Source organism: Myiozetetes cayanensis, unplaced genomic scaffold, assembly GCF_022539395.1.
Source record: "Myiozetetes cayanensis isolate MyiCay16 unplaced genomic scaffold, myiCay2020 scf26, whole genome shotgun sequence".
Taxonomy (NCBI): Eukaryota; Metazoa; Chordata; class Aves; order Passeriformes; family Tyrannidae; genus Myiozetetes; species Myiozetetes cayanensis.
In genome coordinates, this window is record NW_026087477.1 from 7,662,025 (window position 1) to 7,675,680 (window position 13,656).

The 13,656-nt window shown below is 66.8% G+C and overlaps 4 protein-coding genes across 4 annotated transcripts; all 4 read right to left on the reverse strand.

The window, feature by feature from the left end:
• Positions 1-443: 443 nt before the first annotated feature.
• SMIM24 (small integral membrane protein 24) lies at positions 444-2,508 on the reverse strand. The gene is made up of 4 exons (XM_050321485.1): positions 1,922-2,508; positions 1,367-1,484; positions 1,224-1,262; positions 444-1,004 (listed from the first exon to the last, which is right to left on the reverse strand). The coding sequence occupies exons 1-4, from the start codon at positions 2,133-2,135 to the stop codon at positions 914-916; spliced, it is 462 nt and encodes a 153-aa protein (XP_050177442.1). The 5' UTR covers positions 2,136-2,508; the 3' UTR covers positions 444-913.
• Positions 2,509-2,533: 25 nt separating this feature from the next.
• Positions 2,534-4,291, reverse strand: SMIM44 (small integral membrane protein 44). The gene is made up of 2 exons (XM_050321486.1): positions 3,744-4,291; positions 2,534-3,627 (listed from the first exon to the last, which is right to left on the reverse strand). The coding sequence occupies exons 1-2, from the start codon at positions 3,958-3,960 to the stop codon at positions 3,410-3,412; spliced, it is 435 nt and encodes a 144-aa protein (XP_050177443.1). The 5' UTR covers positions 3,961-4,291; the 3' UTR covers positions 2,534-3,409.
• Positions 4,292-5,695: 1,404 nt separating this feature from the next.
• DOHH (deoxyhypusine hydroxylase) lies at positions 5,696-9,087 on the reverse strand. The gene is made up of 5 exons (XM_050321460.1): positions 9,058-9,087; positions 8,347-8,677; positions 7,873-7,949; positions 7,484-7,721; positions 5,696-6,801 (listed from the first exon to the last, which is right to left on the reverse strand). Exons 2-5 carry the CDS (start codon positions 8,618-8,620, stop codon positions 6,485-6,487), a joined length of 906 nt encoding a protein of 301 aa, XP_050177417.1. The 5' UTR covers positions 8,621-8,677; positions 9,058-9,087; the 3' UTR covers positions 5,696-6,484.
• Positions 9,088-9,869: 782 nt separating this feature from the next.
• LOC126643201 (uncharacterized) lies at positions 9,870-12,910 on the reverse strand. Its single transcript, XM_050321444.1, has 2 exons — positions 12,737-12,910; positions 9,870-11,177 (listed from the first exon to the last, which is right to left on the reverse strand). Exons 1-2 carry the CDS (start codon positions 12,908-12,910, stop codon positions 10,059-10,061), a joined length of 1,293 nt encoding a protein of 430 aa, XP_050177401.1. The 3' UTR covers positions 9,870-10,058.
• Between the last annotated feature and the right edge of the window lie 746 nt (positions 12,911-13,656).

Genomic DNA, 13,656 nt, shown 5'->3' on the forward strand with positions numbered 1-13,656 from the left:
ATCACCCCAGAGGAGGGACGCCCACCCGTGGGTGATCTTGGCCCGGGTGAGGAGGGTGAGCGAGCCGGGACCCCCGGGGCACACGCCCAGCCCCGGGCGGGGCTGCGGGGGGAGGGGGGCAGGGAGGGGACACGCGGGGACAGGGACACGGGTGGGGGCAGCCGTGGGTTCACGCGGGGGGGTCAGAGCTGCTGCCTCCTCCTCTGCATCGGGGCCTCGGCCACGTGACGTCACCGCCTCGTGTGCGTGACGTCATCGCGTGGCCGTGACGTCATCGGCATCACCCCCAGGGCACCGTTGGACGAAGCCGCGCAGTCACCCCCCTCTTGTCCCCATCGTCCCTGTCCCCAAGCGCTGCCCAGGACAGCCGGGGGGCGAGGCCGCCCGCCCCCCTCCAGTGCTCCCCCGACCCCTCGGTGCCCCCCCCTCGGCCCGGGGCTGTGGGAGCAGCGGCGTGGCGGGACAAGGAGTCTCGCCGTGCCGAGGCCGCCGAGGTCCGACAGCTCGGAACCCACCACTGTCCCCTGCCCGGGTGGCACCCGGGGGTGCCCCCGTTGCCCCTCCAGCACCTCGGGGTGCGGAACAGCCCCCTCCCCAGCGCGGTGACACCAAACGCTTGCCGCTGGAGAAGATCGGGGACCTTTACTGGGCACGGCTGGGAAGGGGGGTGGGACCCACGGCCGGCCCAGGGCTGGAGGGGTCGGGGGGTCCCGCTACGGTTCCCGGCCACCGCCCTCCCCACTCCGCTCCGGCGGGCGGACAATCCGCGCCGGGTCTTGGCCGCAGCCGGGACGGCGGCGGGGCGGGAGGTGCCACGGTGGCCGCGGCTGCCTCCGAAACCCGGCGCGGAGTCCCACCCGCGGACGGGGTGAGGGCGCGGCGCCCCGGGGTGGGCAGTGGGGGGCGGGGCGGCTCAGAGGGACGTGGCCTTGGTCCGCTCCTTGCCGTCGCTCTCCTCGTCGCTGTTCTCGGCCGCCGGGTTGACGTGGCCGAAGCGCTCCAGCCTGCGGGAGGGAGGGAAGGAGGGACGGAACGAGGGTCAGCCGGGCACGGCTGCCCCGACGGCACCAGCACCGCGGCCGTGCCAGGGGCACGCGGGGCACCGCGGCCCCGCCGGCCACCACGGCACACAGGCCACCACATCCCCCCCACCCTCGGGGGGATCCAAGCCCCGCTGGGGATGGGGGTCCCGGTGCCGTCCGACCGCCCCCGGGCCGTGGTACCTGTCAGGCTCCGTGGTCTCCGGGTAGTCGCTCTGCTTCCTGCGAGGCAAGAGAGGGGCTGAGTGGTGCCTGGGGACAACCTGTCCCCACCCCATGGCATCCTGCCACACGGCCCCCCTGCCAGCACCCCCCGGCCCCCCCACCTGCGCCTCCTGAGATTCCAGAATCGGTTAATGACCAGCACCACGAAGACGATGAAGAGGAAGACGACGACGGCAGTGATGCCCAGGAGCCAGGGCTGCAGCACCTTTGGGCCGGTGCCTGCATGGCAGGGGAACAGGGACAGAGAATGGCAAAAGGTGGGGTTGGGGACAGCTTCAGAGTAGCTCCATCCTGCAAGGGATGGGACCCCCCCAAACCCTGGTGCGGGGCCCCAGTTGTGTGGAGCACACTGGGGACACCAGGGGACACTGGCAGATACTCAACATTCTCCCCTTCCCCCCATCCCTTGGGTGCCAAGGAAGCTCCTCTGACACAGCCCACCCGTGCCCGGCAGAGCGTGGGGGTGCCTGGCATGGTGGGGAGCACTGGGGACAGCAGGCGTGTGCCCCCAAATCTTTCTGCTCTGCCCCCAAAAAGGGTTGCTGCAGGAACAGACTGCTCCCACTGGGGAGGTCTCTCGGGAGCTGATCCGATGCCTGGGGGGCGGCCAACCCCCCAGGCACCCCAGGGGCACGGGAGGGGCACGTGGCACCTACTGGTCTGTCCCCGGGCGGTGGCAGCGAGGACGAGCAGGACCAGGAGCGAGAGGAGCTGCGAGGGCCGCGGCATTTTCGGGCGGAGGGTTCGGGCACGGCTGGGTCCTGCTACCCGAGGTGAGCTCCTGTCCCCGCCGGGCCGGGCGTTGTCTCCGAGCCGAGGGCAACGGGCGCCTTTATTGGCCTCACGGGGACAAGTGTCACCAAGTGCCATGGCAACATGGCTCCTGTCATCCGTGGGAGGTGGCACCTCTCCCTTGGCTCAGGCACCTCGGGGATCACAGTGGTACCCCCGTGCCCAGGACTGGGAACCACCCCCGGGCTGGGTGAGTGGACAGAGGAGGGGCTGGACGGATGGACAGTAAGGTGGGTGGGTGGTGGGAGGACAGACTGGTGGGGTGGAGGAGTGCCCACCCTGCCTGCTGCCCCACCTCAGCCTCCCCCCTCTACCCATGGGGTGCCACCTCAGCCCCACTGGCAGGGCTGGGGCAGATCCCATGGGGGTGGGGCAGCACAGGGGTCAGTGGGCAGTGCCAGGCCATCCCCAGCCCTTCCCCAGTCATGGGCCAGCTGGGCCTCCAGAGGATCCCAGCTGGTGCCAGGGGGACCCCATCCCGTTCCAAGGAGTGCCTGGTACTGTCCCCAGCTGAATGTTAATGGTGTCATTGGGGAGGCCACCAGGGTACAGGGGAAACTGAGGTATGGGGTGGGCAGTAGCACCCCAGGGATGAACAGGGGGTTTTGGCAGGATCCCCCGACTGTGGTGATTCCCTGAGGCGTGAAGGAGCCTGGGGACACAAGGACAGGGTCCCCACTGCAGGCATGGGGAAAGGGGATCCAGGGCCAGCCTGGGTTTAAGGCAGGGGCTGTGGGTCCGTGTGACAGCCCCATCCCCAGTGCCCTCACCACAGGCAGGCTCATGGGTACTTTGGCCCTCAAGACTGGCTTTGGAGCACGTGTCGGTGCCTCTGGGCACAGCCTGGCAGTGCCAGGGCACCAAGGGGGAGGCGGGGTGGCATAGCCTCGGTGTCTGTCTGTCTGTCCATCCATCCCTGTGTGCCTGTGCTGACATGGCCCCCACGAAGGTGTTTGCATCCCTGTTTCCACGTTTCCACGTGCACACTCGTGTCTGTGCCCCCCCGCCGGGGGTTGCACCGCTGAGCACACACCTTCACACGCCCGCACGTCCACGCTGTGCACCCACACGTGTGTCCCGCCCCACGTGCCATTCCCGGGGTGGCACGGCTGTGCCAAAGGGTGCTGTTACCCCCGGCACAGGTTCGGGTCCCAGCCCTGCCACCCCCCGTGCTGTGCCGGGCCACGGGGCGAGCGGGGCTGTGCAGCTTTATTGGGTGAGGAGCGGGGGGAGCGCTGGGGCTGCGCAGGGAGGAGGAAGCCAAGGCAGCATCTGGGGCCAGGGCTGTGCCGTGACCTGACAGTCGGGCAGGGCTGCTGGGTTCCGCTGGTGGCAGGGGAGGTCCCCCGGCCCTAGAAGAACCTCTTCTTGGGGGACTCGGCGAAGGAGACGGAGCTGCGCGGGGCCAGCAGTGCCAGCGGGACGTCCATGCCGGGCAGGACCCCGGCGCCTTCACCCTCCACCTTCCGCGCCGGCAGCACCTCGTCCTCCTGCAGCCACTCCACCTCCGGCACGGTGCCCTCGGCCATCACCGCCTTCTCCTCCTCCGGCTTGGGCCCAAACGCCCAGTCTGCGGGGGCAGGGACGGAGCCATCAGCAGCACAGCCCGGCACAAGCTGCGGGCGGGGGGGATGCCCCTGCCCCCGGCCCACCCCAAAGCCCGAGCCCACTCTGGGCAGCACTCACCGGCGAAGTCGTGCACCAGGTCCTTGATGAGGTGCCCCACGATGGCATAGGCCACCACCAGCACCAGCGTGGCCGCCATCACCAGGTACAGGACGTAGCGGGGCAGGCGGATGCTGTCCAAGGCCGGGGGCTTGTAGTCCACGTACAGCACCCCGTCCTCCTCGGGGGGGGACTGCAGCAAGTGCCGCGGCCCCCACACTCCCCCTGCCAGGGCCATGGCCAGCTCCCCCCACACCTCTGCCGGCGGCTCACAGGGACTGCGGTGTCCCCATGGCCGGTGGCAGTGCCACTCGCCCTCCGTGCGACGGGAGCTGTGCCGCTGAGGAGGAGCTTAGCGCCCGCTAATCCGGGCACGGCCCGGCTGCCTCAGCCTGGGGGGGACCACTGGGCTCCGACGTCGGTCAGAGTACCCTAAACCTGCCCCTCTGGCAGCACCGCGGGTACCCCAATTCCCCCCGGGAGTGGGGAATCACCTGCAGCTGGAGAACTCCCAAGGGCAGGGATGGGGAAGGATGCCCGAGGCCTCCCCGCCCTCCCCCGGGCAGGCTTAAATCTGTCAGCAGGCGCCGGATCCCCAGAGCAGATGGTGTGAGATCCAGGAGGACACGGAGGGAGCCGGGAAGGGACGGGGATGCAGCCCCAGACTCCCTTCACCTTCACTGGGTGGTGGAGCAGCCCACGGTGAGGGGCTGTCACCTTTCCAGAGCTTCACAGTGGCTGTCCCATGTGGCATCCCAGTGTGACTCCCCCAGAGCTGAGCAGCCTGATGCCTCCCAAAGCGATTCCCCCCACACCCAGGAGGATGGTGTTTGGCCAGGGGCAGCAGCAGCTTTGGAAAAACCCTTCCCAGCACAGGCTGGACAGAGAGGGGTGAAGGTGCCAGAAGGTTTGGTGCCAAGGACTCAGGGCCCAGCCCTGCTCCACTCCAGCACCTCCCAGCTCTGCTGCACTAGGTCACACTATCCAGATCTCAGCCTCAGAAATGTGTTTCATTCCAATTTGGGCTTAAAAGGTGTTTGGGGGGAGCAGAGACAAATGTCGTCACAGAAAGATTGGGAAACAACCATGCATGGTCCTCATGAGCCACCTGTGGAAGGGCTGGAGAACAAGGGCTGCGGCAGCTGGGGTGATAAATGGGAGCAAACACAGCAGCAGACTCCAGGGAAATCCCCCATCCCACTGTCCTGGGGATGGAGACGGGCACAGGGACAACCCAGAGCCTGAAGTGCCAGCTGGGTCCTGCCCTCCACCCAGGGGCTCTGGAGGGTGAGGGAAGGGGGACAAGAAAGCCCAAAACAGCTGCTGATTCCAAACAGTGTGAAAACACCAGGTGTTTGTCCCCAGTGCTGGGGAGTGATGGTTCAGAGCCCCCCACCGTCCACAGAAACTGGGCATGTGGGACTGACTTCCAGTGCTTACAAGTGATCAAAACTGGTCACATTTGAGTAAGAGCCCCTTCCCTGGGATCCTGAACTGGGTCAGACTGGGCCACCATGGCCAGGGCTGCCCCTTGGTTGTGTCCCTGAGCACCAGAGCCCTGGGAACGCTGAGCCAGCCACAGGGACTAAGAGGATTGAGCCTGGGAGTGACTCACAGCGAGCCCTTGGACAAGGGGAAGACCAGCCATGACCAGGAGGGTGCCAGGCCCTTGGGGCAGTGGGACCCACTGACCCTTCTGCTGGGCAGTGCTGGGGGTGCTCCTGGGGCACCCCATGGGCAATGTCCACCCTCCTTCCCAGGGCTGTGGGGTTTTACCCCATGCTACCAGGCACCCCACTCCCTGCTCTCTCCTTCCAGCACGGCTGGACTCGATTTCAAACGTCCTTTCCAGCCTTGATGGTTCTATGATTCCGGCACAGCAACCCCTGGGCTCCCTGCCACGGTCCAACCCCACAGCACTGGGGGCACCTCCCACCTGGGCACAGGGAAATCACAGCTCCACTCATTCCAGCTCCTGCTGCCAGCACTTTATTCCCTGCCAGCCCCCCCTGGCACCCAGGCTGGGCTGGCCATAGGGTTTGGGTTTGGGTGCCGGCAGCAGCCTCAGCCCTCCCGGCTCTGGTTAAACACGGGGGGATGCCCAGGCAGGCTCTGCCTCACCCTGCCCGCCCTAATGGCAGCACCATTCCCTGCAGAAAGAAAAAACAGCCAAATCTTCCCAACTTTGCCACGAAACAACCCCCATCCCAGGGCAGAGGCTGCCACAGGCTCAGCCCCGGCCTGTCCCAACAGGAGAGGCCAAACCCACCGCGGGGGCGAGGAGGGCCCCGGCTCGGCACCAGCACCGAGGGCAATTTAGAAGCATCCCAACACCACAACCCACAAAGCGGGTGCCCGAAGCCCATCCTGGCCCCCAGCAAAGCTCAGGTGGGGAGAACGGAGCCGTTTCGCGCCGAGCCGGCGTGGCAGCACCACGGCAGAGCAGCCCCAAGCCCTGCAGAGCCACGGCAGGCTCCGACCTGCTGAGCAGAGCCCACCTGGTCCAAGCCCCAAGCCAGGCTGCGGGCAGGCAGCAATGATCCTGGCAGGGAAAACAGGGGCAGACCCAGGAAACAGGAGCTGGTGGGAGGCAAGTAGAAGCTCAGCCCGGATTTGGAGGGAAAAGGTGGTTGTAGGTGTGCCAGAGAGAGCAGATCCAGTTCCTCCTCCACCTCGGCGCGGCAGAGCCAGCAGGGGCGGGCACGGAAGCACACCCAGCAGCGGGAGGGGGCGGGGGGCAGCGTGTACCCCCCCGTGCAGGCTCAGGGGGAGGCCTGCAGCTTGCAGAGCCCGTCGGCGTACTGGAACTGGGCGCCGTTCTCGTACTCGTACATGTCCAGGGCCACCTGGCAGCTCTCGCGCACCACGCGCTCGGCGTCGCCGGCGAAGGCGCGCAGGGTGCTCAGGCAGGACAGCCGCGCGATGGCCCCCAGCGCCTCGGCGCACTCGTGCCGCACCATGGGGCTCTCGGAGGGGCTGCCCAGCACGGCTGTGAGCTGAGGGACGCTCGCCTCGTCCTGCAGCTGCCCCAGCACGTAGCCCACCTCGTGGCGGAACAGCGCGCTGCCGCAGCGCAGCCCTGCGGAGAGGGGGGACAGGGAGATCAGACACCCCGAGGGGGAGCTGGGGGACCCCGTGGGTCACCACCCCACCCCGTGGGTCACCGCCCCACCCCTGTTCCCTCATCCCAACCTTGCTCCGGTGCCCTCCCCTGATGGCAGCACCCACCCTCCCCTCCGGCAGAGCTGCCACCCCCTGCCCGCCCCGGGCCCTGCCCCACCACAACACTGGCAGCCACAGCCTCCAGCCTGCTGGGATAAAGCAGCTGGAGCAGGAGCTGACTGATCCCATCTCACAGACCTGGAGGTCCCAGATGGCTGGAGAGCCTCCTCCACTTCCCTCGGACTGGGAGGTGGGTCCAAACAGTTCCTGGGCCATGCAGACATTTACCCCCCTCTCCAGAGCTGCTCCCAAACCCCAGCAGCCTCTGACTTTCCAGACTAGGAGAGCAGGACCCCAAGACCTTAGGGCCAGGTCAGACAGGCTGGTCCTGGGCCACCATCACAGGCTGTGCCCTCCCACCCAGATCCTTTAGGGAAGGGGCTCTGGAACACACCAGAGACCACCCAGCACTCCGCAATGTGGCAGGGGGGCAGCAGCTCCAGACACAAACATGTGAGAGCAGCTCTGGCAGCCCCGGATTTGGGAAGGGCTCATCCCAGATTAACCTGGACAGCCTCCCAGCAAGGACAGCCCCTCACCTTCGGCCAGTGCCAGCACGGCCTCCTGGCCCCCCATGTTCCGCAGGGCGAACATGGCGCGGTAGCGCTCGAACAGCTCCTGGGACTCGTCCAGGAGGGTCTCCCGCAGTTTGGCCACGTCGGTCTCCTCGGCGGGGGGAGCGGGATCCACGGACAGGTACGGGCTGGGGCCTGGCTTCTCCTTGTTCTCCTGCAGCCACTCCAGCCTCCTCACGGCCAGCTGGCACGTCTCTGCCACCTGAGGGACGGGCACACAGCTCTGGCTGTGGGACGGCGCTGGGGGGTCCCCAGCACGCAGCAGGATGGCACCAGCCAGGGGCAGGGGCTGCCTCACCCTCCCAGACCAGCAGTGCTGCATCCCACGGGAAATGACCCCCCAGGATCCTCACCTCGACCACGGGGTCCTCGGAGTAGCGTCGGAGGATATCCAGCACCTTGGGGTTCCCAATAGCGCCTAGGGCTTCACCTGAGGGAAGGAGGGACGTGTCAGGACAGGACTGGGGTGTCAGCATGAGGAGAACCCTGCTGTGTCCTCTGGTAAAGCCTTGCCCTGCTCTGAAATAGGGACAACTGATCCAAATAGGGACAAACATGGACACAGGCCTGACTGACCAATCCCAAATGGGACAAACACAGCAGGAGGGAACCTGGCCAAGAGGGAGCCTCCCGTGGAACAGGAGGGCTCGGCCAACCAGTCCAGCCAGGCCTGGCCAGAGGATGTTGGTGAGGTGTTCCATGACTCAGGGTCTGGCAGCCAGGCCAGACCAGGCCACCATGAGCTGCTCAGTACAGGGGGAAAAGCACCCCCAACTCCCAGTTGCCAGCCCTTCCCCACCCCCGGAGCCACAGGAGCTGCTGCCAACCTGCTTCGTGCCTGACCATGGGCTCCTGTGTCGTGTCCTCCAGCACCTGGATGAGCAGGGGGATGGCGGTCTCGTCCTGCATCTGGCCCAGGCAGAAGGCCAGCTCGTGCTTCAGCAGCGCCGAGCCGTCCCCGAAGGCGCGGCCGATCCAGCTCACGGCCGCGGGGCCGCCCAGGTTCCTCAGGGTGAAGAGCGCCCGGAACCGCGCGGGCAGGGGCTGCGCCGCGTCCACCAGCGTGCGGCCGATGGCCTCCACCTCCCGCTCCGTCACCATGGCGGGGGCACGGTCCGGGCACACGGGGCGCGCTGCGGGGGCTGCTCGGTCACCGTCCTGCGCGCGGGGAAGGGAGCGAGTCACGGGGAGCCCTCACCGCCACCGGGGCCCGGCGAACGGCACCGCGGGGCCGGGGCTGAGCCCGCAGCGAGTGCCCGGACCCGGGCTCAGCGGATACCCAGGACCGGCACGAACCCCGCGCCGGGCCGGGCCCGAGGGAACGGGTCCCGAGGGGGGACACGGAGGGTCAGGGGGAAACAGAGGGGCTTCCTGGGTGGTGCCGGGGGGCCCAGGGACGACCGGAGGGGCTGGGCTTGCCCCTGGTGTGTGCCGGGGGGTCCGGGTTTGCCCCTGGGGGGTGCCGGGGGGTCCGGGTTTGTCCCTGGTGGGTGCCGGGGGACAGCGGGGGGTTCCGACCGCGCCGGTGCCGCACTCACCGCGCGCCGCCATGTTGCCGCTCCGTCACGTGACCGAGCGGCGGCGCGTGCGCAGCACGGCCCGAGATGGGGGTGCTGCCTCCCCCCGGCCAGCAGGGGGCGCTGCCGCCCTCAGCGCCGCCATTTCCCGGAGGCGGGCCCGGCCCGGCGGGGATGGGGGAGATGGAGCGGGACGGGGGGAAGAGCCGGACAGGGGCTTCTCTGGAAAAGGGCTGGGGGTGCTCCAGGCTGGGCAGATCCCAGAGAGGGAGCAGGATGGGTAAATCCCTCCAGAGAGAGGCCGCGGGGGTGCCAGGCTGGGCAAACCCCTCTGGAGAGGCACCAGGGTTGTCAGGCCGGGCAAATTCCTCCAGAGAGGGGCCAGCCTGGTCAAGGCCCACCCGGAGAGGGACCAGGGTGGGTAAATCCCTCCAGAGAGGGGCTGGAGGGTGCCAGGCTGGAAAAAACCCTTCCAGTGAGGGATCAGGGGCTGCCAGGCTGGGCAAACCCCACCCTGAGAGGAGCTGGGGGTGCCAGGCTGGGCAGCCCACCCCACTTGCCCCAAGGCAGCACGTGCAGGAGTTTGGGGGCACAGTTTCATCCCCTCAGTGTGTCACTGCTCTGCCTCTTCCTCCCCCTCCCAGGTGTGTTTACGCAGGTTTCGAACCTTCAAAGGAGTTTTGCCTCATTTCAAGGCCCCTGCTGGTTTCAGCCCTGACGGAGGGGCCACAGGACAGAGGAGAGGGAGACCCCCCATTGCCCCATCCACTCAGCCACGACCCCCACTTTGCTCCCACAGCACACACCACACCACTCAGATCCTGGCAGAGAGAGCAAGGGCACAAAATACATTCCACTGCCTGAAACCTGCACAGCAAACCCGGCACGAGCACGACACGGCCACCCCTGCCCGCCCCGGGTCCGGATGGTGCAGCTGGTCGGGCTGCAGTCCTGGCACCGCCGGGCCAATGTTTGCCAGAGTCCTGGAGCAGGGCTGTGCAGGGCTGTGCAGGGCGGCCCCATCAGCCCTCCCCGCAGCTCTCGAAGTACTGGCACATCAGCTCCCGCACTTGCTCGGCCCGGGCGTCCTCCATGGCAGCCGGCGCGGGCTGGCAGGGCTTGGGCAGCTCGGTGGGCTCGGCCCCCTCCAGCCACTCCTCGTTGAAGGGGTTGTCGTGGGCCTCGCAGACGTTGTGCAGGATGCAGCAGGCCAGCACCAGGGTGGGCAGCAGCTCCAGGCTGCAGTCGTCGCACTTGAGGAGGATCTGCCAGCGCGCCTTGAGGCGCAGGAAGGCGTTCTCGATGACGCTGTGCGCCCGCCTCAGGCGGTAGTTGAACTGCAGCTGGCGCTGCGTGAGCTTCTCGTCCTCCTGGTAGGGCTTGAGGATCCAGTCCTGCAGGGGGTAGGTGGCGTCGCCCAGCAGCACGTACTTCTGCGCCTTCCCCATGAAGTGCTTGGGAGGGTTGGGGCACAGCCGGCCCTCCTTGGCCAGCACCCACAGGCTGGAGCTCTCCAGCACGGCGCTGTTCTCCATGCTGCCCGGGAAGGCGGTGGACACGTCCCAGAACTGCCCCAGCCCGTCCACGGTGGCCTGCGTGAGGATGGAGTGCCAGCCCTGGCCGTTGCAGTAGTCGCTGGCGAGGCGCAGGGGCGGGTGGATGGGGATGTGCAGGCTGTCCAGCGCCCCGATGCAGTGGGGGAAGCCCCAGCGCGCGCGGAAGATCCGCACCATGTTCTCCAGCTCCTTCTCGCCGGGCAGCCGCAGGTAGAGCGGCTTCAGCAGCAGCACCACGGCGTAGCTCACCTCCCTCACGCAGCTCTGCACCGTGGAGGGCCCCACGCCGAAGAGCGGGCTCAGGGTCTGGTAGCCCACGTTGGTGGCCAGGTGCCACAGGGCCACGGCCACCCTCTTCTCCAGGGGCAGGGTGGGGTGGAAGTGGGCGCTGTGTGGGGCCAGCCCGGGCCGCAGCTGGTTGCAGACGTAGAAGAAGGTCTCCTTGGACATCCGGAACTTCTCCAGCCAGTCCTGGGGCCCAAACTCCTTCAGGACCACCCTCTCCCACCAGTCCGAGCTCCTGAGGCTGGGCCAGGCGCGGGGGTAGAAGCAGCAGCCGGTTCTCCTCCGGTGAGCGATCAGGAGCTGCAGGGGGAGACACGAGGGGTGTGACAGGGCACCTCCCCATCCCCACCCCGCACCTCACCAGGATGTCCCTCTGAAGACCACCCAGTTCAAGAGACCTGCTCAAGGCAGGGGTTAACCCAGAGCCAGGTGCCCTGTGGTCCCAACCAGACTAACACTGGGTCAAATCTTCCTCAGAAAGCCCAGTGCGAACACACCAGGCAGTAGCTGTGACCGTGGACAAGATGCCCAAGTGCTGCAGACAAGGAGCTTCCTGAAAAAGTCCCTTTTTGGGGTGGCCGCTCCCTCCCTGGGCTTTGTATTTAACAACCATTCCTGGATTTCCTGCGACCAAGGGAACTGTGGGCTCAGCCCTGATTTGGAAGGGGGAGCGAGCACCCCTCGAAGGTGGGAGTCATGATTTGGAAAGGTGAGCTCCTGGTCCCTCCACAGGAATTGTTTTTCTGTTATTGAATTCTAAATACAACTTCAAGCTGAAAAGAGGTTTTTTCCCTTTCTTTGGGCACTGCCGAGGGCAGGGTGTCCCCCATGTTCCCCTCCCAAGCTTGTCCTCGCTGCCCTGTATCCCTTGGATCCCCAGGCCTTTTGTATCCCCCATTCTTTGTGTCCCCCACTTTGATGTCACCTCCTCCTTCATGTCCCCATATCCTCTGCATCCCACATCCTCTGTGTCCAGGATCACATCCCAGGTCCTTCAAGTTCCCTGTCCCTCGTGTCCCCCATCCTTTGTGTCCCTGTCTTTGTGTCCCACAGAGCCCCCACATTCCCCATCCTTTGTGATCTGTGTCCACGTGTCCTTTCAGCCCCATATCCCATGTTTTGGGTCCCACATGTCCCCCCCCTTTGTGTCTCACTTGTGACCCCCCGTGATCCTCGTCCTTCCCACCCCTGTACTTTGTGTCCTGCACCCCCTGCCCATTTTCTGTGTCCCTGTGACCTGTGTACCCTTGTGCCCCACATCCCTCCTGTCCATGCATTCCATGTCTCCCATATCCCCCCATCCCCTTTATCCCTGAGACCACTGCGTGTCCCCCATATCCCCTCATCCTTTGTGTCCCCGTTACCACTCCATGTCCCCCATATCCCCTCATCCTTTGTGTCCCCAGGTCGTCAGTGCATCCCCATGACACCCCCATCCTTTGTGTCCCCATGACCTCTGCATCCCCCGTGACACTCCCATCCTGCATGTCCCCATGACTACTGCCTGTCCCCCATGTCCCCTCATCCACTTTGTCGCTGTGACCACTGTGTGCCCCATCCCCCATCCTGCATGTGCCCGTGACCACTCCGTGTCCCCCATCCTTTGTGTCCCCATGTCCTCAGTGTATCCCCCGTGACACCCTCATCCTTTGTGTCCCGGTGACCTCCGTACATCCCTCGTGACCCCCCCTAACCCTTTGAGTCCCCACGATCTCCCCGTATCCCCCCATCCTTTGTGTCCCCACGATCTCCCCGTATCCCCCCATCCTTTGTGTCCCCACGATCTCCACGTGTCCCCCGCATCTCCCGTGTCCCCGCATCCCCTCCCGTCCCCCCCCGCCCGGCCGCGGCCCGCTCACCGTCATGAGGCGTTTCTGGCGCTGGCTGTAGTAGTGCCGGAGCCAGGCCCGCCGCTGCGGCCCGTCCCAGCCGCCGGCCCCGCGGCCGCTGCCAGCCCCGGCCATGGCCGCCCCCCGGCGCCGCCGCCGCCTCCGGGCCAGCGCGCACAGCAGCACCAGGAGCCGCTCCCGCATTTTCAAATCGGGAGCCGGGGCCGCCCTGGAAGTGATCGGCCCGCGGGGTCACGGCGGCAGCGGGGGCGGGACGGGGCGGCACCGCGGGGCTGTGCGGGCACCGCCATCGCGCATCCCTACAGACCATCCCCATCGCACCGCCATCGCCATCCCCACGGACATCCCCATCGCACCGCCATCGCCATCCCCACGGACATCCCCATCCCCACGGCATTCCTATCACACCGCCATCCCCATCCCCAAGCATTCCCATCACACCGCCATCCCCATTGCACCGCCATCCTCATCCCTACCGCCATCCCCATCCCTACCGCCAACCTCATCTCTGCTCCAGCACCCCCATCCCCAGTGCCATCCCTATCCCTGCCTCCACCACCATCACCATCCCCACCACACCACCGTCCTCTAAAGGGAATCATCTCGAGTCCTGGGGGCAGCTTGGGGACCACGATATGGAGAGTGTCCAAAGGAGGGACAGGGAGCTGGGGAAGGGCCTGAGGAGCAGCTGAGGGCACTTGGCTGGCTCAGCTGGAGCAGAGGAGACTGAGGGGAGACTCCTCGGGGGCTGCAGCTCCTCCCGAGGGCAGGCGGAGGGGCAGGCGCTGAGCTCTGCTCTGGGACCAGGGACAGGAGCCAGGGAAGGGCTGGAGCTGTGCCAGGGGGGTTGGGATGGATCTCAGGGAAAGGTTCTTCCCCCAGAGGGTGGTGGGCACTGCCCAGGCTCCCCAGGGCAGTGGGCACGGCCC